Source organism: Strongylocentrotus purpuratus, unplaced genomic scaffold, assembly GCF_000002235.5.
Source record: "Strongylocentrotus purpuratus isolate Spur 01 unplaced genomic scaffold, Spur_5.0 spur5_scaffold_20, whole genome shotgun sequence".
NCBI classification, from domain to species: domain Eukaryota; kingdom Metazoa; phylum Echinodermata; class Echinoidea; order Camarodonta; family Strongylocentrotidae; genus Strongylocentrotus; species Strongylocentrotus purpuratus.
This window is the reverse complement of record NW_022145606.1, coordinates 31,907,130-31,931,101: the sequence shown is the minus strand read 5'-3', so window position 1 is coordinate 31,931,101 and position 23,972 is coordinate 31,907,130. Positions and strand designations below refer to the sequence as shown.

The 23,972-nt window shown below is 38.8% G+C and overlaps 1 protein-coding gene across 1 annotated transcript in view; it reads left to right on the top strand.

Annotated features, from left to right (window-relative positions):
- The first annotated feature begins 2,011 nt into the window (after positions 1-2,011).
- Positions 2,012-23,972, top strand: part of LOC584708 (transient receptor potential cation channel subfamily A member 1 homolog) — a 28,479-nt gene continuing 6,518 nt past the window's right edge. The window contains exons 1-20 of the mRNA XM_030993205.1: positions 2,012-2,143; positions 4,301-4,574; positions 5,921-6,098; positions 6,500-6,576; positions 7,136-7,297; positions 8,070-8,291; positions 9,731-9,824; positions 10,229-10,472; positions 11,505-11,694; positions 12,526-12,620; positions 13,670-13,822; positions 14,526-14,640; positions 15,091-15,236; positions 15,822-15,937; positions 16,724-16,867; positions 17,234-17,334; positions 17,880-17,981; positions 18,380-18,700; positions 18,929-19,084; positions 21,252-21,360. Of these exons, the coding sequence (XP_030849065.1) occupies positions 2,139-2,143; positions 4,301-4,574; positions 5,921-6,098; positions 6,500-6,576; positions 7,136-7,297; positions 8,070-8,291; positions 9,731-9,824; positions 10,229-10,472; positions 11,505-11,694; positions 12,526-12,620; positions 13,670-13,822; positions 14,526-14,640; positions 15,091-15,236; positions 15,822-15,937; positions 16,724-16,867; positions 17,234-17,334; positions 17,880-17,981; positions 18,380-18,700; positions 18,929-19,084; positions 21,252-21,360 (3,004 nt within the window). The 5' untranslated portion in view covers positions 2,012-2,138. The remainder of the gene's footprint in view (positions 2,144-4,300; positions 4,575-5,920; positions 6,099-6,499; positions 6,577-7,135; positions 7,298-8,069; positions 8,292-9,730; positions 9,825-10,228; positions 10,473-11,504; positions 11,695-12,525; positions 12,621-13,669; positions 13,823-14,525; positions 14,641-15,090; positions 15,237-15,821; positions 15,938-16,723; positions 16,868-17,233; positions 17,335-17,879; positions 17,982-18,379; positions 18,701-18,928; positions 19,085-21,251; positions 21,361-23,972) is intronic.

The following is a 23,972-nucleotide window of genomic DNA, read 5'->3' as shown; positions in this document are numbered from 1 at the left end:
TCGTGTGCTCGATCTATAATCTTCAAATCGCTTGGTAAACTGAGTCCAAAGTTAGACTTGTTTCACATGTGTATTATAGGCAATGACGAGCTTGCAACCTATTTTGAAAAATTACGGTGGGTGAACTTTCAAAAGTCAATGAGACATGACGGCTCCAATGAAAGAGCTAGTGATAACGTACGTCGGGGTGGATGTGCTTTTCGTTTAAACAAAAAATGAATTTTTAACGATTTTTTAAAAAACGTCCATAGGCTAACATGTTAGGCTGCTGGCTCTGATCATGCTCTGACGAAAGGGGGCGTTGTGAAATGAGACTAAACGGAGCCATATGAACGAATCGTCTTCTTTTTCTAATAATTAAATGATACGTCAAAGCTTCCGCGATTCGCGCAGGAGGGGAGGGGGGGGGGCGAACTGAATTCAGTCAAGGATTAAGATTCGAGAATGGTACAACGAATCGTATTCTTTCTTTAATAATTTAATGAAACGTCAAAGCTTCCGCGCTACGCGCGGCGAAAGGGGAAACTCCCCCCCTCCCTGCACCCACCCCCCCCGGAGCGCGCTTCGCCTGCTCACTACCGCCCCCCTAAAACAAAGTTCTGGCTACGCGTTTGAGAGGATAATAACCCAGGTAGCAAGCCCATGTGGGACCCACATTGGTCCCATATTCTCTGAAATGTTATCTTTATTGAGGTTGACTTTAAAAAGTTAATAGTTGGAAGAGAGGGGGTGCAACCTGTCATACGCTTCTACCTCTTGGTTGCTTTGATCCATTGCCGAAAATATTTTGGCACCTATCATCCCCCCCCCCCCCAACCACGGATACAAATCGACACCCTTGTATGCGTGATATAGAGCTATACCTTCATCTTTATCGTGTATGTACCGGCCGATATTCCGCTGGGGGGGGGGGGGGGGGGGGGCGTAGTGAGCATTAAAAAAAAAACATTTTGGCCCCGATATTTCAATTTAAAACAAAAATGTTTTACTTTTCTTTCCTTCAATTGGCCGCCCAAGGGGGGGGGGGGGGGGAGGGGGTGTTAAATCGCCGTCGAACCCCCCCCCCATAGATCTACCCCTGGTTTTAATATAAATTTCGATGTCAATGATATAAATGATGATAATAATGACAGTAAAATAATAATGATAATAATATTATTATTGTTATTTTGTATAATGTGATGATGGTGTTAATGATTAACAGAGACGTGTCATGAAAAAACAAATTGCAATGTTTATTGACTTTTTTTTTCTTTTCTCCCTCCCCCCCCCCCCCCATATAAATTTCATTCTCCTCATCTTTCTTTTCTTTTTAAAGCTGTATTTCGATCAATACCAGGTACATCTGCATGATCGGGTGTGGGGAGGAAACGGGTCACAGTTATTTGGTTATTGAATTTTTTCCATACCCGGGCAGCTCGACCGAATGCACCTGCTATTGCAATATATATGCTTTCTATTGATTTTATCTTAATTCCTGTTTGTTATATTGTTGTATTTATTTGACTTGATTTGCCAAATTGGGAGGCCGGGAGTGAGACTATAGTTTACAAGGTAAAATGACCATAAAAATACAAAAAAGTCTTACAAATTCGTCTAATACAATATGAAAGAGAGAAACAGGGAGAGGGAGGGAGAGAGAGAGAGAGAGAGAGAGAGAGAGAAACAAATATTAAAAAGAAAGGGGCCATTAAGAGCTATATCACGTTGTACTTTGTATGCATGCAGCTCCGCAGCCATTTCGTAGCAAATAAAGAAAAGGAACGACACCAGAAAACTCCCTAATTGAAGTGTTCATACATGAAGGTATTTCTAACTTGAACCTATATAGGCTATCGTATAATTCTGAAAGGAAGTTTATTCGCGGACCTTTATGGTTATAAATTATCTATGATCCAAAATGTTAAAGTGTCTGCATGGTCATTTGGTTCAATTTAATTTACAGTTGTGACCTGTTTTCCTTTTGATAGTTTAGAGACACCATAATTATATTTATTTTCATTTACAGCACAGCAGATGCACACAAGCTCCAAATGCCTATTTTGGGACATTATGAAATTCGTTGAGCGACTTTAGACTTGACCCTTACCGAAGGAAGAGAAACGTTTATGAAACCGTTTATAAAAGACTCGTCTTAAATGCAGTAAGTAGTATAACGTATTTCTATTACTCTTTTTATGGATAATCTGCCTCCTTCAAATTACTGAAGGAGCTTCCGGATGTGTACCACTACACCGCACCGGGGTTTCCCCTAATCTTGGTGGTGCATAGTGCATGGTGGTGACTCTCCTCTACACGGGCCTCCATTTAACGTCATATCCGAGTGACGGAGTGTTTTCCACTTGATAAAGCCTTTTTTTTCTCCATCATTTATTAATTGTATACATAATAAACTTACAATTCATATTTATTACAAAGAAAAACACATACTTTGCAGCATTTGCCCTCCATAATATTTCCTTTAAATAAATGTTGAATAGAGTAAAGTACCCGGTAATCGGTCAGCTCCGGTTTTCGGCCAATTGGTTGGATACATGGTAAAATCACTTTAAAATACATCGCATAATAGCATAACACATATCCCACACATACCATACCATGCCAGTGTCACTGAAGAACCACATTTGCAATGAAAAATATATCCTAAAATATCACATTTTAGCGATGTAATCGGCGGTCCCACTACCCAAATCTGAAAAATCGAGTTTCTTACGCGTGTATGTAAGAAATATGGGTACCATAAAATGAGCTTTATTTCAAGTATTTTTCAGATATAGAGCCCGATTTTGTGCTGGTCGCAAGCTCAAAAGTATCTCATCGCATGTATTAAATCAATGCAGCCGCACACCGCGACGCACACACGATATGTCTGTCTAATTCAGATTCCAACTTCCGATCACCGCTGTGCCTGTATTCGGTCAGGCGAGCACCCGGGAGCTCCGGCGTGGGATACCTGCTCCGCCCGCTTGTGCTATACATCAGCGCAGAAACGCACGGCGCGCGCGAGCGCTTCCTATTGACTTTGTACATGCGGCCGTAAACTGAAACGCTCGGCCGATAACCGGCTCCAAAACAGTGAAAATTGAAATGAATATTGTCATGGCAATTCGTGATTTTTTTTTGGGATTCTTTTTTTGTTTAAATAATAATAATATTTGCTTCATGATTTGAACAAGAAATGATAATAAATAGGAAGTAAAGAGTCCAATAAATAGGATTTTGTCTTAAGTGGCCGAAAACCGGGTACTTTACTCTATGTTTGTAAAATCACATTTTCTCTTTTGCGTAGACCTATATAAAACATGAGTTATTAATAGATTTAAAAAAACTACATATTTTTTATTTATATAATCACATTGCTTGCCTACAATTATATGATATCACTGTATTCATTTTTTCAATTTTTCAATTAATAATTTTCTGTATTTTTAATTGCACTTCAATCAATAATAATTGTTATTATGAAATGATATATATATTCTTCACATGCTAAGAACTTATAGAGTAGTTTCAAACTTAACTGTTTTAATCGTTTTTTCTTTAACATATGTCAAATTCATTTTCCATTAATTCCATATATTGCCCAGGATAATTTTTTCCCCCAAAATATTCCCAATATGGTAGATTTGATCATTTGGATATATAAAGGTTCTATCAACTAATACTTGCGTCCAGGCGCACCCCCCCCCCTTCAGGTAAGTAACATAACAAATTTTAAATCATGACCATTATTTGAACAATTGATAAAGATTTCGTTGATTTTTGGTATGTTTTAGTACGCCAGAGTTACAGGTCAACTTTCGGGGTAGATTCATTTTGTAACTGCAATTGCAAGGTGATCGGAATGTATATTTATTTTATATTTGGGATATGTAATTAAAGAAAAAAACCCTGGTTCTTTTGAGTTTGATGCTAAGCCTAAGCAGAAGTTCTGATGCTCACTAAAATTAAAACTAGAAGAGAAATTGCAAACCCTCATCAAAAAATCGATCGTAGTGATTAACAAGTGGGAAACCTACTTTTCTGTTTTTTCAGGAGTCTTGTCACTTTTTTTTGGATTTAGCAGTATGATTTCAAAGAAAACGAAAATTGAAAATGCTCTGAAACCAAATTGAAGGTTTGCAGAGGAGAGGTATATCACCATCCTTGACCTAGCTTAGTTCAATCTATGAAAATTAGTTTTTGCTAAAAATTCAAGTTGTTAACTTTGTAATTGACAGACATACCTGTACATACTAAAATATATTTTTAATTTATATCATTATATTATTATTTTTCTCGTCTCTTTTGCTTTACAAAGAAACTATGGAAATATGATGAAGCAGCGGCCGCGGCCCAACCGCTTTCGCACCCAAGCGATCTTGAACCGTCAGCAAAGATCCGACTCCTCCACGGATTCGAGCGATGAGGAGGAGGAGTCGAGGGGTACCAACTCGCCCCCTTTCACGGACGATGACTCCGGTAGTGAGGGAGAGTCCGAAAGCTCGCAGTCTGAATCGGAGCCTGAGCTGACCGGCGGGAAGTTGAGTTTTAGACTCCTGGCTAGGAAAGTGCGTGGTAACTCATTGCTAAAGGTATGGAACCAGACGGTTTTTTTTTATATTCAACTCTTAAAGCCTGTCTGCACTAATTTGGCCAAGGGGATTAGACCACCCTGCAAAGTCACTGGACAGGTGGTTATCTCATCAAATCAGCTCTCAATTAAAATAAGAAAAAAAGTATCATGGGGAACCAATGGTCACCGATTAGGCAATTGTTTTCTATATAGAGGGAGCAAGAACCTTCAAGTAGGACATTGTGGCTTTAAGACTTGGTTTGTATGGTGTTTCTCACTTTTTTTTGGTTTTTTTTTGCATATCATTTATTCCCTATTTCCCTTATATTGTATTTATTGGTATACCACCACCCCACTATACCTACTCAACCCACACTTCGATTTGCTTGTAATATATACATACTTTTTTTTTGTATGTGTTTATTGTTTAATTGAAAAAAATTATTTGATTTTGATTTTGTAATTTCAAGCAGGGGATGATTCCTGATAAACCTCCTGAATACCTTAAAATTAGTTTTTTTCATATTATACTTCATATCATATATTTCAAGTTTACAAGTAATATGTCATAAAAAGATTTATGTTAGAAATTATTATACAGTAATGACAAGTATGATAGTGCTATTCATGCATACCTTTTTTTTTCAATCCAAAGCTTAAAGTTAAGGTGCTTTTTTTTTGGTGAAGCATCCGTCCCCATACCCCCGATATGTACATGTATCCATGTACTTAGTGAAGCCAAGCTTTTTTTGGATTAAATTTAGACCGTCATATTGAAGAAAAATGGTAATTGAGTCACACGCACTGCATGCAGAAATGGGTACATGCCAATTGGTAGGTGAATTGCCGTTTGGGCTACAACCAGTTCGTCTGCTAACCAATTGGACTTTTCCCATATGGTCTACACCGAGCCTGTCTACCATCCACATAATAATAATAATAATAATAATGTTTTAAAGCCCCACTGCACTACTTATAGCTACTTGCTCCCTCTATATCACAATATAACGGCAATAGTAATGGTATAATAATTATTTTGTCTATTTATCATTTGGTCTAATAACCATTTAAAGACTGTCAAAACTACTGGGCCAGAAGGGATTAGACCACACAGCGAGGTCACTGACAGGTGGCTATCTCTTTAACTCAGCTCTCAACTAACATAAGAAAAAGAGGATAATGGGGGACCAACAGGCACCGATTTTGTATATAGAGGGAGCAAGTAGCTACATGTAGGACAGTGGGGCTTTAAGTTGATAGCCTACTTGTACTGGTAGTGTCACTCGTACAGTATGGCTTTACTTGTAATTTTCATTTAAATCAATATGAAATTCTCCTTCTGCTGTATCATTTACGCAATCACAGCTGGTGAATTCCAAGCAGCCCGACGTAGTTCAAGCCAAGAAGCTCCTCTCCGACTTAACCCCAGAGCAAATCTCGAAAGAGATCGCCACCAAGGATGGGCGGGGCAACAGTGTCATCCACTACGCCTGCATGAAGACTCTACTACCGTGGGTAGACATGCTGATACAACATGGGCAAGGCATGTTTAACCTTTCAGCTGCTTTGGGAGGTTGTTGTAGCAAACATTGGTTGGCCATAGTGGACCTTTGTCACACATACAATGTGTTTGTACAATGATATAATAAGGATTCTTGTATATAGTGCTCATGTCTGACACTTGACACCCTTAAAGGGAAATCCAACCTTGACAGGAAACTACTCTAAAAGAACGTAGAAAATCAGAGAAGCTGACTAGTGAAAGTTAGAATTAAATGGGACAAAATGAAAGATATGACTTTTTGAAAGTTGTAAACACTACCGGTATTCGTATTGGCACTTCAAATTGGCTGAATCCGTATAATCATTGTGACAAAGTGCCGGACTACTTTCCTGCTTGTTTCAACACACACAATTACTAAAATTTCAATATTTATATTTTAGATCTTGATGTTCGGGGAGCAGGAGGAAAGAGGCCCATTCATGTTGCAGTCAAAGACAAAGTCAGGGTCGAAGGTCAAGTGAGTTTGAGGATTAATCTTATCAGTCCATATTCTACTTTATATACCTTACTTTAACTATGCCCCGCAAAGCAGCGATCCCCATTGGTTTACGTGAAAAATATTACTTTGTGCGAGCTCGAGCGCGGATACCATAATAGCAGTGCGATTTGATTGCTAAATTTTCCTGTTCCACTGGAGCACAGTTTTGCTTTCCCTGTTCTACTGGAGCACAATTTGACGATAATTTTTAAATTTGAGGACCCCATGATTGGTAAGTGAGTCGCACATGTATTCCTTGACTCTTTTTACGGAATATAAAAGATATATTGACTGCTTTATCTATTTGAGGCACAGTTGTTTCGATAGGCTATCGGGGACGTTACATCTTGATATGACCCCTCGGGGCTGTGCCTAGGGGTCCTAGCAGGATGTAACGAACATCCCCTTGAGCCTATAGCAACAACTAAGGTTGTTTTCTTATTTTTAAGCGAATACAAGCTATTTTACAGTGAGGTGAAAACACACCAACAAACAATCAACAACATTTATTTATAATTTTTGTTTTTGTTTACAACAGGCTCAGGATAAAGCTAAGCTGGTTGAACTCTTGGTAGCCAAGAAGGTACAGGTCAACGTCAAGGATAATCAAGGTCAAACACCATTACAGCTTGCTTGTAAGTTTGAGGGACAGAAGATCATGATTAAAGCCCTTCTCTCACATCCAGATATCAAAGTTGATGTAAGTATTGCTGATAGTTATTCTGTACAAAGGTGATAACATGCCCCTGTCCTCTATTTTCCACTGCCGTTCTTACCACCCCTGTAAAGAGAGGGAGAAAGAGAGAGAGAGGGAGAGAGAACTGTAGTTGGCTTGTTAGTTTGATGGACAGAAGATTGTGATCAGAGCCATCCCATCACATGCAAATATCACACTTGATATATCTGTGACAGTTATTCTGTACGGCGGTAGAACACACTCTTGCTTCACCCTCCATCTGGTTTATAATATGATAAATATTGCAGAAACCTTTGAAGTTTGAAGAGCTATAAATGCAGCAATAACTCTCAATATTGCATTCCACAATGACCAGTTTGACTTTGACTTTTTGTCTTGCTTACTATGGAAGTCATGCATGTAGAGGTGTCGTGGATACTTGTGGTTTGAGTCGTGCAGGGGCACTTTATACCGCATGTCCTTTGGCAAGCCATTAACCTACATTTGCTACTCTCCACCCAGGTGTTAAATGGGTACCCGGCAGTATGGGAATGTGAATGTGGTTGGGTTGGCGTTTGTGTGCTTGTTTAAAGGCACCTGGCCAGAATACTCCCTGGGGAGCAGAACGTGTGCGATATTATGTGAGCGAATCAGCCATTGAATCCAATGACCGAGGTAATATAATTTAAATACAGTGTCAAGCACTTATAAATGTTGTTTTAAGTGCTATACAAATGTGACTAGTATTATTTTATTATTTTGCACTTGTTTTTAAATTATATCTTTGGCCTTTCAGCAACCGGTGAGGTTTGGCAGAGTTAATTCGACGCTTCTCACCATTTTATGCCACAATGGTAATTTTGATGCTGCCCTCCTGCTCCTGAAACACGGAGCTAACCCCCTTGCCGTCAATGCTGCGAAGAACACGCCTCTCTACATCATCCTGAAAAAGGGCAAAGTGAAGTATGCTCTACGATTCCTTTCAACTTGCCAGCATAGAGAATATGACATGCAGAAGGTGAGAGTCGTTCTTATCCAAGAAAATTGTGTCTTAAAGCACTGTCCTACTTGTAGCTACTTGCTCCCTCTATATAGAAAACTTCCCCAATTGGTGCCTGTTGGTCCCCCATATTATCCTCTATTTCTCATGTTATTTGAGAGCTGAGTTGATGACATAGCCACCTGTCAGTGACCTCGCTGTGTGGTCTAATCCATCCTAGCCAAAGTATTACTGATGGTCTTTAAAGGCAGTCTGTACTACTTTGGCTAGGAGGGATTAGATCACCCAGGGTGGTCACTGACAGGTGGTTATCTCATCAACTCAGCTCTCAATTAAAATAAGTAAAAGAGGATCATGGGGGACCAAGTAGCAAGTAGCTACAAGTGGTGCAGTGGGGCTTTAAACGGATTGGGTTGTCAGTTTCCACGTACACGAGGCCATATTTCGCTGACACCAGACTTAGTGAAAATACCATTAATGGATGTACAAGTCTGCACACAGCAAACCTGTAGGTCTATCAAGAAATACCCCTTAGGCTCTTGGAGAGCCTTTGTGTGAGGGAAAAGATAGATCATGACTTTCCAAATAGGATTATAAAAGAGTTTCATCATGATGGTTGTAATAATGATTTGAAAGTTCTTGTATCACATCCTGGGGGGTGTTTCAAAAAGATCCTAAGTTGAACTTATCTCTAAGTTGGACTTAAAAATTATGGAAAGCCATTAGCATCTTTGAAAATATTTTGTAAAAGTTAGTTTGAAAGGCATTAATTGTTTATTCAAATCATTCATATTTTTTATCATCAAGGAGATTTCATGTTCTGGATGCGGAATTTATAAAAAGTCTAAAATACTTGAATTTCTGCTTTTGAATATATTTCATTTTAAGACTCCAATGGCTGTCCGTAATTTTTAAGTCCAACTTAGTGTTAAGTTCTACTTAGGATCTTTGTGAAACACCCCCCAAAATGATAATATACCTGTAAAATTCACCTGTCATTCTGTGACAAAGTAATCGTCAGAATGAAGGAAAAAAAATGAAATTGGCGGCTTACTTTAGTCTGTCGATTCAGGGGAGTGTTTCACAAAGATCCTTAGTAGAACTTAACTCTAAGTTGGACTTAAAAATTATGGACATCCATTGGAGTCTTAAAATGAAATATATTCAAAAGCAGAAATTCAAGTATTTTAGACTTTTTATAAATTCAACATCCAGAACATGAAATCTCCTTGATGAAAGACAATATGAATGATTTGAATAAACAATTAAGGCTTTTCAAAATAACTTTTACAAAATACTTTCAAAGATGCTAATGGCTTTCCATAATTTTTAAGTCCAACTTAGAGTTAAGTTCAACTTAGAATCTTTGTGAAACACCCCCCGGGTCTGAGGTAGATGTCTGATCTCTAGAAATCAAACTGTTACATGTAAACATTCAATGTGTTTTATCATTGCAGATATTGTTAGCTCAGAACATATATCAGAAGACCGTCCTACACGAGGTCATCAAGACTGGTAACGAGATGCTGATCAGGTGCTGTATGACATGTGGTGAGTCACAAAGAATTCTCGCTGATGGATGTTTCTTTCCTGGGGACCTAGTGACAAGTTATTCCATTAATGGCCTGTTATTAATGAAGGAACTGTACTACTTTAAGAATCCAGTCGGCATACATTACATGAAACTTTCAATTTTGCGAGAAAAAAACCTCTGGTCTATTTGTTACAAATTTCAGTTCAGTTCAGTTCACTATACTTCAGTCAGCTTATTGTACTTGTCAAAACACAAAGTAAAATCAATTGTACATACTTAGGCATCAATACAGAGCAATATAGTGTATGTGTAATATATATTACTGAATGACTGGCTTGAGATCTTCTTGTTTGTGCACTTTGTATCTAATGAAAAGGCGGTTTATAAATTTAATGTTATTATTCTCACGATTATCATGCAGTTTGTCCTGTGGATCAAAAGAACGGCAATTCCTCCAATTACCTCCTGGAGGTCAAATCGCGCTATGGTTCGACCATCATGCACACTGCATGCAAGCAAGGACATCTGGACATTGTCCACATGCTACATGATCTCTGCCCAAGGCTCCTGGTTGTTAAGAACAACAAGGGGCTGACCCCCCTGCACTACGCCTGCAGGGGCAACTATGCTGAAGTTGCTGAAGAGCTGTGTATCATGTTGCAAAGGTAAATGTTCACACTAACATCAAATACCAGTATAGGGACTGCCTTGATGGAATCTAGAAAAACTACATGCTGCTTCCTCAAAAGTGAATCTGTTATTATCTCTTATCCTGCCATGATGAATAGAGCCTAATGCCACAGGGCTAATCCCTATTGTGCCATGCCTCAAATCCCCCTGCGCCAAGTTAATTTTGAGATAATCGGATTAACGCGATGGTACTATCAATAGCGGATGCAAAACACTAGGCACAGTGTAATGGGCATGAACAATAACTGCTATAACGAATGCGAGCATGCATGCAATAAGCAGGTAAGCGGTAGCTCGCTTGCATGAATGAAGCAACCAATCGGTAGTGCGCTCGCGTCAAGCACTATAACGGTAGCGTGCAAGCAGCCTTATGGCAGGATATTACTTAATGCCTGTGCATGCACAAGTACATATTCTTTATGGAGCAGGGGTTCTCAAACCTCTTCTTTGATGGTCCGGATGAGATTTCCATAAAGGCCAAAGGGTCCAAAACATGAAATGCCATTAATTGGAGCGAAAATTCTTCCGGTTATCTGTCTGCGTCAAATGAATTGGAACAACTACCTTAACGTATATCAGTTGCTAGAAAGTTGGACACGATCGATCGACTGAAACTTTACTCAATTTGGTTCAGATTCAGCTATCTACTCCTAAAATGTTCAATAACGACACTAGTAGTTGTATAATAAAGAAAACATGGCATGTTTAGGTATATAACTGATCTAGAGGGAAATTGTTACAGTTACAAAAACCCAGAATGAAGCATAGCCTCCAGGGCCGTCCAGACTTTGAAAAGCCCTGGAGCGTGTTTCACAAAGCCTTTGTTTCAATGACAAATGACAAAAAATCAGCGACAAATCTGCTGATAACCAATCAGAAGCAAGGATTTCAGTAGCTTATAACTAAAACTAGCATTTGACACTGATGACAAGTTTTGTGAAACGCCCCCCTGGTATAGAGCCTTATACTTAACCGCAGTTCTTTCATTTCTATTTCTATATTTTTAGTAACGATAAGGACCTGAAGCTGAATTTGGACAACAAAATTGACGGATCCCCGTCGTTGCTTAAGGTCACGGCTTTGAAAGGAGCGAGCGATTGCCTGGTTGTTCTTCTGAAACATGTGAAGGATTCCTCCATTATGGTAGAACTTATCAAATGGATCTCTGTTGAGAAAAACCTTTCGTTGGTCCTCCAGGTTGGTTTAATAATAATAAAACTTTTATGAGATTCATGATTTTTATAAACCTTTTACCATTGATTAGTAATAGTTTTGGACAAACCACACTTCATCAAATGAGGCCATAAACTGACTACCAAGCTCCTCCGGAAATTTTGAAATGCCCTTTAACCTTATTTGTTCCATTGGATTGCATTATTAAAGAAATTATTTTGAGATTCATGTTTCCTTTTTAACCTTTGAACTTTGACCACTGATTAGGAATCATTTGGGACAAACACCATGTCATCTCACAATCAAACTCTGCTCATAATACACAGGCATACTTGCATGTCTCTTTGTGCTTTACAGAATATGATATAGAGAAAGTGGAAATGATGCACTGGGTTCATAATCATGAGATCTTCCGAAGCCTCTATGTATGTAAGGTATTCCGGCCAGTTGTTCCATAAAACAGTGGCTGCATATGAAATGAACTTTCCACATATGACTTTGATTGTCACGGTTTGTGGGACATTAAAAAGAAGAAGAGATTTTTCAATTTTTCACATACTTAAAATTTTGCAAAATTTGGTAAGGTATGAATAATGAAGTTGTAAACTGTAAGTGCATTCTTGAAAGGCCGCCTGTACTAGTTTGGCCAGGAGGGATAAGACCACCCAGAGTGGTCACTGACAGGTGGCTATCTCATGAACTCAGCCCTCAATTAACATAAGAAAAGGAGGATCATAGGGGAACAATGGTCACCGATTAAGCATTGATTTCTATGAAGAGGGAGCAAGTAGCCACAAGCAGTACAGTGGGGCTTCAAGGTTTCTTTATATCTTTCTTTTTTTGTTGACCAATCAGGAATTGCTGAAAAGCTTTGATGACATCAGTACCGGCTGTGAATCAATGGAGATTGAGAAGATCATACTGCTCTGTGCAGCAAAGGGACAGACAGAGTAAGATGGCTTACTTTGAATCATCAGGTCAACGCGTCGGGTCGGGTGGTCATATTACCCGATCATTTGTAAAAACATGCCCCTTTATTCTCCAAATGTTGGGCGTAATTTTTGTGGAAAAACCCTTTATATCGACAAACAATCTGGTCCAATTTACCTGACACTTTGTGAAAACCCTAGAGAAAATCTATGAAAGTACACATCCGTACTGTGCATCTTCACATGATCTTCCACTTTGGTTTCACGAAAGGTTGTGTAACGTGACCACCTGACCGTGTGTCCCTTTTGCTTGAAAAAATCTGGTGTTGCCCCAAATACTGGACTATTTTCTGGAAAATGCAGTTTCTGCAGTACCTATAAAATATTATTAAGCCAAATGAAGCAGTCTTTGTGAAGAAATCATTTGATTTGCTTCTAAGATGACATTTTTCATCAGACCATAAAAATAGTATGTCAGGAGGATTCAAACATTTTTTTATTGGGTGGGTGTAATCTTGTTCACATTTAAGACCAACATATCCATTGAACCTTACTTTCAGTATTAATTTGAAATCAAAGCAGTTAAATTTAATGCTATTCAAAGAAAGATATATTAGCATAATGCTTTTGTCTGTTTTCTGGAGCATGTCCTGCATATATGAATCTGCTAGAATTGTTTTCTTGGCCCCAGTGTACTGTTCTGAGAAATTCTCAAGACATGCTAAACTGATGTGTGTCTATTCCTGTACACTTTGCAGGAGTCTGCTAGAAGTTGTTGTATGGCACAATCAGACTTTTTTCTTGAAATAAGCCCAAGAAAGAAAATCAAAACTAATTCCTTACGTCTATTTCTTGCATCCCTTTCAGGAGTCTGCTAGACTTTGTTGCTTTTCTGCACAATCTGCAGAAGGTAGGGCACACAACTCTCAACTAAGGCTCTTTCAAAGTGTTTTGCATCGCACAAGAGTACCGTTTACTGACAAGATGCCTTACCATTCTCTCGCAAGATGCCTTAGAAAACTTAAGTTCACAACTAAGTCCTTACGGTCTAATTCTTACATCCCATCCAGGAGTCTGCTAGAGTTTGTTGGTTGGCACAAGCATTGTGTCTTCCTGAAGGATTCCCAGGAGAATACCGTCATGCACCTGATAGCCCAAGGTGGTCATTTTGACACTGCCAAAGCTTTACTGAAGAACCAGGATGATGTCGGTCTCTGTGAACAGTAAGCTTTTGAGACTTTACACAAATTAAAGCTTTCAATATTACAGTCGAACCTGTCTCAGTGGCCATCTGTCTATAGTTAGAACCTGTCTAGGAAGGCCACTTGTCTACAGGAGCCACTTTTTCTGTTTTCCTTGAGTGGCCTTAATAGACAGGTTTGACTGTATACCTTGTAGCCTTTAGTTTATAGTGAAAAGGCTGTTTAAAAGGCATTGAAAGGATGCAAATTCATTGCTGTTGGTATATACTTTCCCCATCGTTTTATTTCGTTTACTCTTAATTGTTTCCAAGTGCTTCTTTCAAAGAGCTTGAGTTCTGGGTCTTGTTTCATAAAAACTTGGTATCAATAACTGCCTAATTTCTGTAAAACATTTGCTCTCAGCCAATCAAATGCTACAATTTTAGTAGCTAGGAACAGTCATTGTAACTTGATTTTGATAACAAGTTTTATGAAACGGGCCGGGTGAGGATGAAAAGTAAAGATTTGTGTTACCTTTGACCTTTGACCATAGATTGGGAGTAGTTTGGGACAAACCCCACTACATCTTCACTAGCAATCAAACAAGGTCATAAACTGATTTCCAAGCTCCTCTTGAAATTCTGATATGCTCTTCAATCTTATTTGTTGCATTAGATTAGATTTGTTCAAAATTATTTTGAGATTCATGAATTTTATTAACTTTTGACCTTTGACCATTGATTAGGAATAGCTTGGGACAAACACCACTTCACCTTGCAATCAAACGAGGCCATAAACTGACTACCAAGCTCTTTCTGAAGACCAACAAGGTACTAGCTGGCATGCAAGACAACAAAGGGGTAGGTAGCTGTTCTGATATTTGTGTTATGACCTATGACCTTTAGGGAATCGTTTTCATTGATGCATGCATAAATGACAGGTAACAAGCTTTTTTCGATTAGTTACAGCCAGCCTAACTTTATTCGACATCATATTATTTTGAAATTTGCAATGGTTTGTTTGTTATATATTTGTAAAAATGCAAAAGAAAAAGAAAATCAAACATAAATAAATAAATCAAATCAAATAAAATTAAAATCATTATGTGCTGGTCAAAAGGGCATAGACCTTGGATTTGGGCCAAAGCCTTTTGACCAACATTTTGTCATTTTGTAGTTTAAGGATAAGAGGTTAAAGAAAAAATATGGAGAAGTTTAATGTATATCGTCATGTACTTTGTAAAGGGCTTCATATTGATCCAGTTCCATGTAATATGACAAGAATGATTCTTGAATCTTTTGCCTCTGCAGATGACCCCGTTGATGTATGCCTGCAAAGCCGGGAATATTCTCATCGTTGAGATGCTTCTGGAGCTAGATCAAGGCAAGATCAGGTTCTTTGAGTGCGACCACAAGGGCCGAAACTGCCTGGACCACGCCATCCGCAACGGTCACGAGTAGGTTGCAGTAGGGCAGTTGTTCAATTAACCTGTTGACTCCCTGAATTCTTTCTTTCCCACAGGCATAATAAGAGAACCACTCGTTTCCTGTAAGCAATAGGTTAAAGAAAAATTTCAAATTGCCTGAACCATGCCATCCGTAATGGGCACGAGTAGGTTGCAGTAGCTTTGGCTTTTTGACCTGATGACCACTGAATTCTCACATTCCCTTAAGCCTTATACTGGAGCCACCCGGTTCCCCTAGAATATGGGTTAAATGAAGCATAATAATCTGGAAACACTGGAACAGCTAAAATTATGTATTTCCAGTTTGAAAATATAAAACATTGTAATCTGGAATTCGGACAGCTTCCATTTGATTGATTTGCAGTTGAGTATTATCATACTTGTAATGATGTCACCAATATAATTTTGTTAAGACATGTTTGTCGTCCAGGAAAATTGCTTTGTGTCAATTAGATTGTTAGCCTGTTGAACACTGAATTATCTAATTCCCATAGGCTTAACACAGGGACCCCCCCTTCCTTTCTAACTTTGGCTTGTAACAGTCTTTTGTTTGTGCATGCATTTCTCTGTTGATAGGATGGTGGCAGTGACTCTGTTATCCCAAGAGAAGTGGCGCGTCCTCATGGCCCACTCCACCGGTGAAGGGGCAAACAAGACCACGCCCATGAGGAACCTCATCACCAACATGCCAGGTAGACTCTAAACACAAAACTTTTTTGTCACCTTAACTCGTATCCTGCCATAAGGCCTCATGCACGCTACTGTCATAGTGCTTTGTACACGTGAGCACGCTATCGAATGGCTGCTTAATTCATGCGAACGAGCCACAGCTTTGTTGTTCATGCTCATTGTTCTGATCTGAGTGCTTCGGACACGCTATTGATCGCACCATCAGATTATATCAAAATAAACTTGGCATAGGGAGGATTTGTGGCTTGGCAAAATGGGGATAAGCCCTGTGGCACTGGGCTGTATTCATTACAGCAGGATAAGAGTAAAGCCTATTTAAAAAAAGGGCAGGTTATTTGGAGCTCTCTTAGCTTGGTGGCACCACCACCACCCCCCCCCCCCCCCCATTCGAAAAATTGGATCAATGTTCATTATTGCTAATTGGATATGCAGTTTCATCCGCAAGCCTACTGTACAGTTTCATCTTGTATTCATTCCCCCCCCCCCCCCACGGTACCTGTTGGTCGAAATTAAGTATCAACAGATGCTTAAGACTCTAGGTGATCAAGTTATCCAAGCTGGCGGCGGAAAGAATTGAGAAATCAACAACAACAAAATTCTTTAGGCATTTGTCGGTTTGTGTTAGATAATTAGACGAGTGCAACACCAGATTAACAGACGTTGATACAGATAAAATAAATCTTTTTACATTAGAGTCCTCCCACAAGGTTTTCAGATGTCAGATAAAATATTTGTATTTTGAGGTTATTTTCTGCATATGAGGAAATCAAATTATTTTTTCCCGGTAGGCGTGTGCCAGTTCGTCCTAGACAAGTGCATCACCAGATTAACAGACACCGATATCGATGACATGACTTCTGTGAATATTAAAGTAGATTATGAGCTCCTGGAAGACTGGTTTTCAGATTGGATGCAAACTCAACCTACATCAAGTAAGCCATTCACGTGCTTGAATATAATTTTAATTTCTGTAACCCTTTCAGGGAAGGTATTTTTTAGGGCTAAATTCATCACATATTCTTCTTTCAATTGGCAACAACAATATGATGTCTCTGAAATGATTTATGTGGGCGATAATCTTATCAAAAAAATGTTTGAAATTTTAATTTTGGCAAAACCAATCATTGTGAATCTCTCATTGTGTTATCAATTTAAGGATTTAATTTCCTTTAAAAAAATTCCTTGCATCAAATGCAATATACTCATGTAACAAAAATGGATGCAGCGTGTGCAGTAAATTCTGTGGTTGCTCCCCTTTTTTTTCCTTTCTTAAATATGGTATCATTTGATCATTACAGGAAGAGGAAGTAAGGGAAACGTTGCTGATGCTGTTTATGGCGTTTTAATGCCCACCATCAGCCAGATAGGATCTCTGGATGACCACATTGGCGAAGATCTGGTAAGACCAAATACCAGGACATGATATTTAAAACTTGTTATCAATAACACATGCTAAATTTCTGTGACAGATTTGCTCTCAGCCATACAAAGAATTAGTTTCTAGTGCAAACCAGTAGCCGCTTAGGCAGTGCAGACTACTGTGTCAATGGCAGACTGAGGAATTCGGAAGAATAAGTACCTTGACCAGGCCTTTGCATACAAAACCTTAAGAAAGGATTAGAATGCCTCCAAAAATAAAAGACTATCCTGGGTCGTACATTTTTCAAAAATTGCAATTATAGACATTTTGTGTGTTGGACCAAATGTGAAGGCTGTCCGACACTACATCATAGAGACATTACCGATTGAGCCAATTTGAAGAGCTCATACCTTTAGTGATTACGACTTTCAAAAATTGTCTTCTGTCTTATATTTTCTGGCTATCAAGGTTGGATTTGACTTTAAAAGTTATTTTGCGGGCCCTGAATTAGCTTTTAGGTTCCCCAAACAACCCTTTCCTACTTGACATCACCTTGCATAACTGCATCTTTACATTGTTTACAGGAGAACACCAATTTCCATGACGATGGAACACTGAAACAGGACGCAAAGATCTATGTGACTGACCCAGTATATCGTTCTGAGAACCATCCTCTCAGACTCATGGTATGAAACAAGGTTAACCCTAAAAGCCCCATTACATATGTTGCGGTAACAGCAATAGTTTATGGCTGGTTTCTTGTGTGTGTACTCGTCATCATTTCTAGTCATCACATAACTACCTTCCAATATCTAGCAAAGATCAGAGCCACATTGATGGCCAGGTATCAGTAAATCATTTTGACTCGTCTAGTAGACCGGTGTTTTTCTTTCAAACTTTTTTTTGTTCCTGTTAGATCTGATCCAAAATAACGAGAATAAGATGTTGACTGGCCATTTACAATGAAACTATTTCATAAGGATATCGAATATCGTAATTGGGATAGGGAGAATTGAGTGGAAACAATTGGTATCGCTGGGTTCCAATGTTTTGTTCAACAATGTTATTTGATCTGTCATTCTAGATCAAGAAGGACGAGAGTAAAATGTTGCTGAATCACCCTGTAGTCCGCCTGATGGTCCGCTACAAGAACAAATCGACTCGACTGAAATATTGGATCAGCCTCTTCCTCCATATCACCCTCGTCGTCCTCGTCACCGGCCACAGCCTGGTCATCCCTCCACCATTCTATGTCCAGACCAACCCTGAAGGCAACAACTACACCTGGTTGGCTGACGGAAAGACGAAGTGGCAGGAGAACATGAACCTTTTTGCTCTGGTCCTGTTTGGAAGAGTCGGGGCCTGGATCATCCTTGCGCTCACTGTCATCTACTTCATTGAATTTGTAAGATCACCATTAAATCCTTGCCTTTGACATACAGTAAAACTTGTGTTAGTGGCCACATCCCTGGAAAGATCACCTGTCTATAGTGGCCAGGTACTTTGTCTAAAGAAAGAATGGTGTGCTGTAGAACCTGTTTTGAAAGGCCACCTCTCTACAATGGCCTCTTTTCCTGTTTCTGGTTTGACTGTAAAACCATATAATATTATTTTGATTATTTCCCATGAATAGGTCTATCGTGTCTTGATCTACAGACACACAACATTGAACACCATCCGTGGAGTGGGTAGCATTTTGAGAGAAGTGGCGCTCGTAGTCTTCATCATCCTCTTCATCGTGCCCGGCCTTGGTGAATTGAGCTACAGCTATGGGGTCAACATAAAACCAGCAAGTATTCTTCGGTGCAACATTTGCTATGACTATTGCAACACATGCTCCTGTCACAATTGCTCTGCCGTAGTCTCCTACACTAACAGATTTCCTAACTTCAACCATATATGCTTTTGACAATATTTACGATTTCAGTATAGCTGGGCACTGTTTCATGAAACTTGTTATCCTTAAAGATAAACTTGAGTTCTGGTAATGCGATTGCATTGTGAAAGAAAATGTGTGGAATGGATCAGAAAAAATAATCATATAGCATGTAAGTAATGGTGTGTAATGCAAGGTTCTGGAGTCATCAAAATCATCATAAATTTGGCAGAGTCTTGGTAAAGTAACAATCACTTACACAGAAAGATGTATATGGAACAACACACATGGTGTCGGGGCTAGTACTACCCTGATTTCGTTATCTTTCTATGCTCATTACTCAGCCAGTATACATTTTCTTCCAAAATTGTTTGGCACATGACATTTAATTGTAATCTTGAACATTCAGTGTAAGTTTTGTTAGATTCTGTGAGAATTCATTTTCTTTTTTTACCAAAACTCAAGTTTATCTTTAACAAATACTAAATTTCTATGACAACTTTGCTCAGGTAGACCACCTTGTCCCTGTCCTCTAACAAAAACATATCCAAAGAAGCAACAAACATTGACATATCTGCTGGCAACCACAGAAATAATCCATACTGACTCTAAACCAATGCACCTTTTTACAACAACATACACAACGTAGAAAAAAGAAAATCATTCCCATAATCATTCCTATAATGTGGACCACACACACACATATTCATGCAACAAAAGAAATAGCTCTCAGAATCAACACATACAGCCAAATATTAGCAACTGACTCCCACACACTTATATGCATAACCAACACTAATTCAAACACACACCCTCATGTAGTAAATGAGGCAACCCACACTCGCGTATTCTACCAAAGCAACAACCCACATATTGACCCTTCTACACCCCACACCCCATGCAGTTAAAAAAACCACCCCACATTGACTCCCGAACCCACACACCTGCATACAGCAACCAGAACAACAAACGGTAACGAAAACTCAAACAATGATTCCCATACCCCTCCCTAACCCCCTCACTCACACACCTACATGTACATACAGCCAAATGACCAACTTGCATTGACTACCAATCCCACACACACCTGCTGCCAAGATGGAAGCAGCATCCACATTCCACACCCTCATAGAATCAAAGACACAACCCACACCCACATCCCACACCCTCATAGAATCAAAGACACAACCAACACCGACATCCCACACCCTCATAGAATCAAAGACACAACCAACACCCACATCCCACACCCTCATAGAATCAAAGACACAACCCACACCCACATCCCACACCCTCATAGAATCAAAGACACAACCCACACCCACATCCCACACCCTCATAGAATCAAAGACACAACCCACACCCACATCCCACACCCTCATAGAATCAAAGACACAACCCACACCCACATCCCACACCCTCATAGAATCAAAGACAAAACCCACACCCACATCCCACACCCTCATAGAATCAAAGACACAACCCACATCCCCATCCCACACCCTCATAGAATCAAAGACTCAACCCACACCCACATCCCACACCCTCATAGAATCAAAGAAACAACCCACATTGAGTCCCACACACACACCTGCCAAAGATGCAACCGACACCCACATCCCACACCCTCATAGAATTAAAAAACCCACATTGATTCCTACACCCGCACACACCTGCTGCCTAAGAATGCAACCCACACCCACATCCCACACCCTCATAAAATCAAAGAAACAACCCACATTGAGTCCTTCAACCACACACAGCTGCCAAAGATGCAACCGACACCCACATCCCACACCCTCATAAAGCCAAAGAAACAACTTACATCGAGTCCTTCACCCACACAGACCTGCTGCCAAAGATTCAACTAACACCCACATCACACACCCACCCTCATAGAATCGAAGAAACAAATCACATTGAGTCCTAAACGCACACACGTCCATCCAGCCAAAGAACGATTCCTACCAATTCCCATTAATATACCCCACACCCAGACAGCCAAATGAATTAATGTTGATAACCATATTTCGTCTTTCCTATTACAAATAATATTTGTGTATATGCATTGTTTTTACAGGATTGGCAATGGCAGCTTGGTGCATTCGCAGTGTTTCTGACATGGTTCAACTTCATCCTGTTCCTGCAGACTGTTCCATTCTTTGGTCTCTATATCTTCATGTTTCTTGGTATGATTGGCTCTTTCTTTTTTTTTGAAGATGATATGACGACAATAATAATGATAATATCAATAATGATAATATTAATAATAATAATGATACAGTGATGAAAATGATAATGACAATAATAATGATAATATTACTAATAATAATAACAATAATAACTAGACTTTAATTCGTCACTTAGACGAATTAGGTGATACGTATGATAATGGTCTACATAACGAATAATGCATTACACGATATATTATTTTGTAAAATGCTTCTCCCATTTATTTGCTTCTCCCATTATGATCTATTCATATGTCAAGATTAAATTGTGTCTCCTTGATTATCATGGATCTAGGGAAGATAGATTGAAACAATACATGACCTTTGACCCTGTGCAGTAACCAGTTACACATTTGACTCTAATTTACATCATGAAGAACACCTTTTGACGATTTTATCTTATTCAAAGAAATGAAAATGTTCTTGATAAATGATTATCATCATTATGATAATGATGATCATGATGATCATGATCATGATCATGACGTCTTATTGAAAAAATGAGGGTTGATTTAGATAGCATATAGTCTCAGGTACAACATACTCAAAAATCCACAAAATCCAAGCAGAACTAACGGCGATATTGCTCGCAAAAGACAGGAATGTAGACCCCAGATTTGAGAAAAAGTCATCTCCTTTAGGGATTACACGCCAAAAGTAATGGATTAAGTGAAAATTGGGTAATAATAAAGTAAAAAGGGTTGTTTATGACATTATTTGCGATTCTACGTGTTTAAATAATCAAAGGAGATGGTACAGTGAAAGGTCAAAAGGAAAAAAAAAGTGAAGAAAAAAAATTGTTGGAGACACCCGGACTCGAACCAGGGATCTCGAGGTTGGAAGTCAAGTGCGTTACTGATATACCAAAAAATCTCCCATAGCGATAACACGTAAACGGGAAATGGAATTCTGAAGTCCTACTTTGCAAGTAAAATATGAGCATGATCCCGGCATATGATCGAAAAATTAAGTGCACAATGGAGATAGCCTTTTGTCTCAGCTACAACATACCCGAAGCTCAGCAAAAACAAAGCTAAAACAACGGAGATATTGTTCGCGAAAGAGGGAAATGTAGAATCCAGTTTTGAGAAATAGTCATGTGCCTTAGACAATACACGCAAAATGTGAAAAATTGACATGCCTCCTTTAATCGCAAAATTACGACATGATACCTTTGTCAAACTGGAAAATTGTGGACACTCCATTTGTAGAAAATTATCTCAGCTAGAACATATCAAAATTTGCAAGAAAAAAAATCAATATTTACAGAGATACAATCAATTTTTCAAAAATATGCTGACGTCATAACATGCAAATTAAATTTTTGAGTTCGGAGGCCATTATAATGACGTCATTAGTAAATTGAGGGTCAAATGAGACATAAAATCATATTTCCGACTCATAATCTATCTAAATATGAAAAAATATTGGGAGTTCTTATCTATTCTGAAGAGTTACAAAGAACTTTGTATAGACATGTTTTGCTCATGTATTGTGGATAAAGATAACGCAGGTCCGCGCGCGCTGTCAACTTTGACGGACGCTCATTGCGTTATTAAAGGGTTAACAAGTTATCAAAATGCTAGGAAAAATGTGCTAAATATGATGATAGAGAAATTTCGGCGATTCTATGTTGCAAAACGCTAGTACGCGCAAAAAACGCGCGCGCATGCGCGTGAGCATTATTTTTTGTCAAATGCTCCATATGGCCTGAAACGTATGCAAACAAAATTGGGGATGATTTAGAGCATTTTAAATTTTTGCGCGCGCGTAAACGCGCGGACGAACGCGCACGCGCGCATTTGCGCACGTTAATTGACCTGAAATTGACCGGTAGGATATTGATCTTATTCATGATAAATATGAATTAAAAATTACTTTTCGTTATGAAGATATGATCATAAGTTGATTTTAATAAAATGGCGCCTAGATGACGTCACGATGATGTTGAGTTTATGAAAAGTCACGCAGTTCTAAGTTAGGCTAAGATCTATCATCATGGCAAGTTTCATGATAATGGCTAAAGCCATTCTTGAGATATCCTGCGAACAAAATTGAGGAAGAATAATAATAATTTCTTCTATACAGACACAAAATAAATACTAGACTTTAATTCGTCACTTAGACGAATTAGGTGATACGTATGATAATGGTTTACATAACGAATAATGCATTACACGATATATTATTTTGCTTCTCCCATTCATATGCTTCTCCCATTATGATCTATTCATATGTCAAGATTAAATTGTGTCTCCTTGATCATCATGGATCTAGGGAAGATAGATTGAAACAATATATGACCTTTGACCCTGTGCAGTAACCAGTTACACATTTGACTCTAATTTACATCATGAAGAACACCTTTTGACGATTTTATCTTATTCAAAGAAATGAAAATGTAATTGATAAATGATTAGCATCATTTTGATAATGATGATCGTGATGATCATGATCATGATCATGAGCGCGATCATGACATCTTATTGAAAAAATGAGGGTTGATTTAGATAGCATATAATCTCAGCTACAACATACTCAAAAATCAACAAAATCCAAGCCGAAATAAC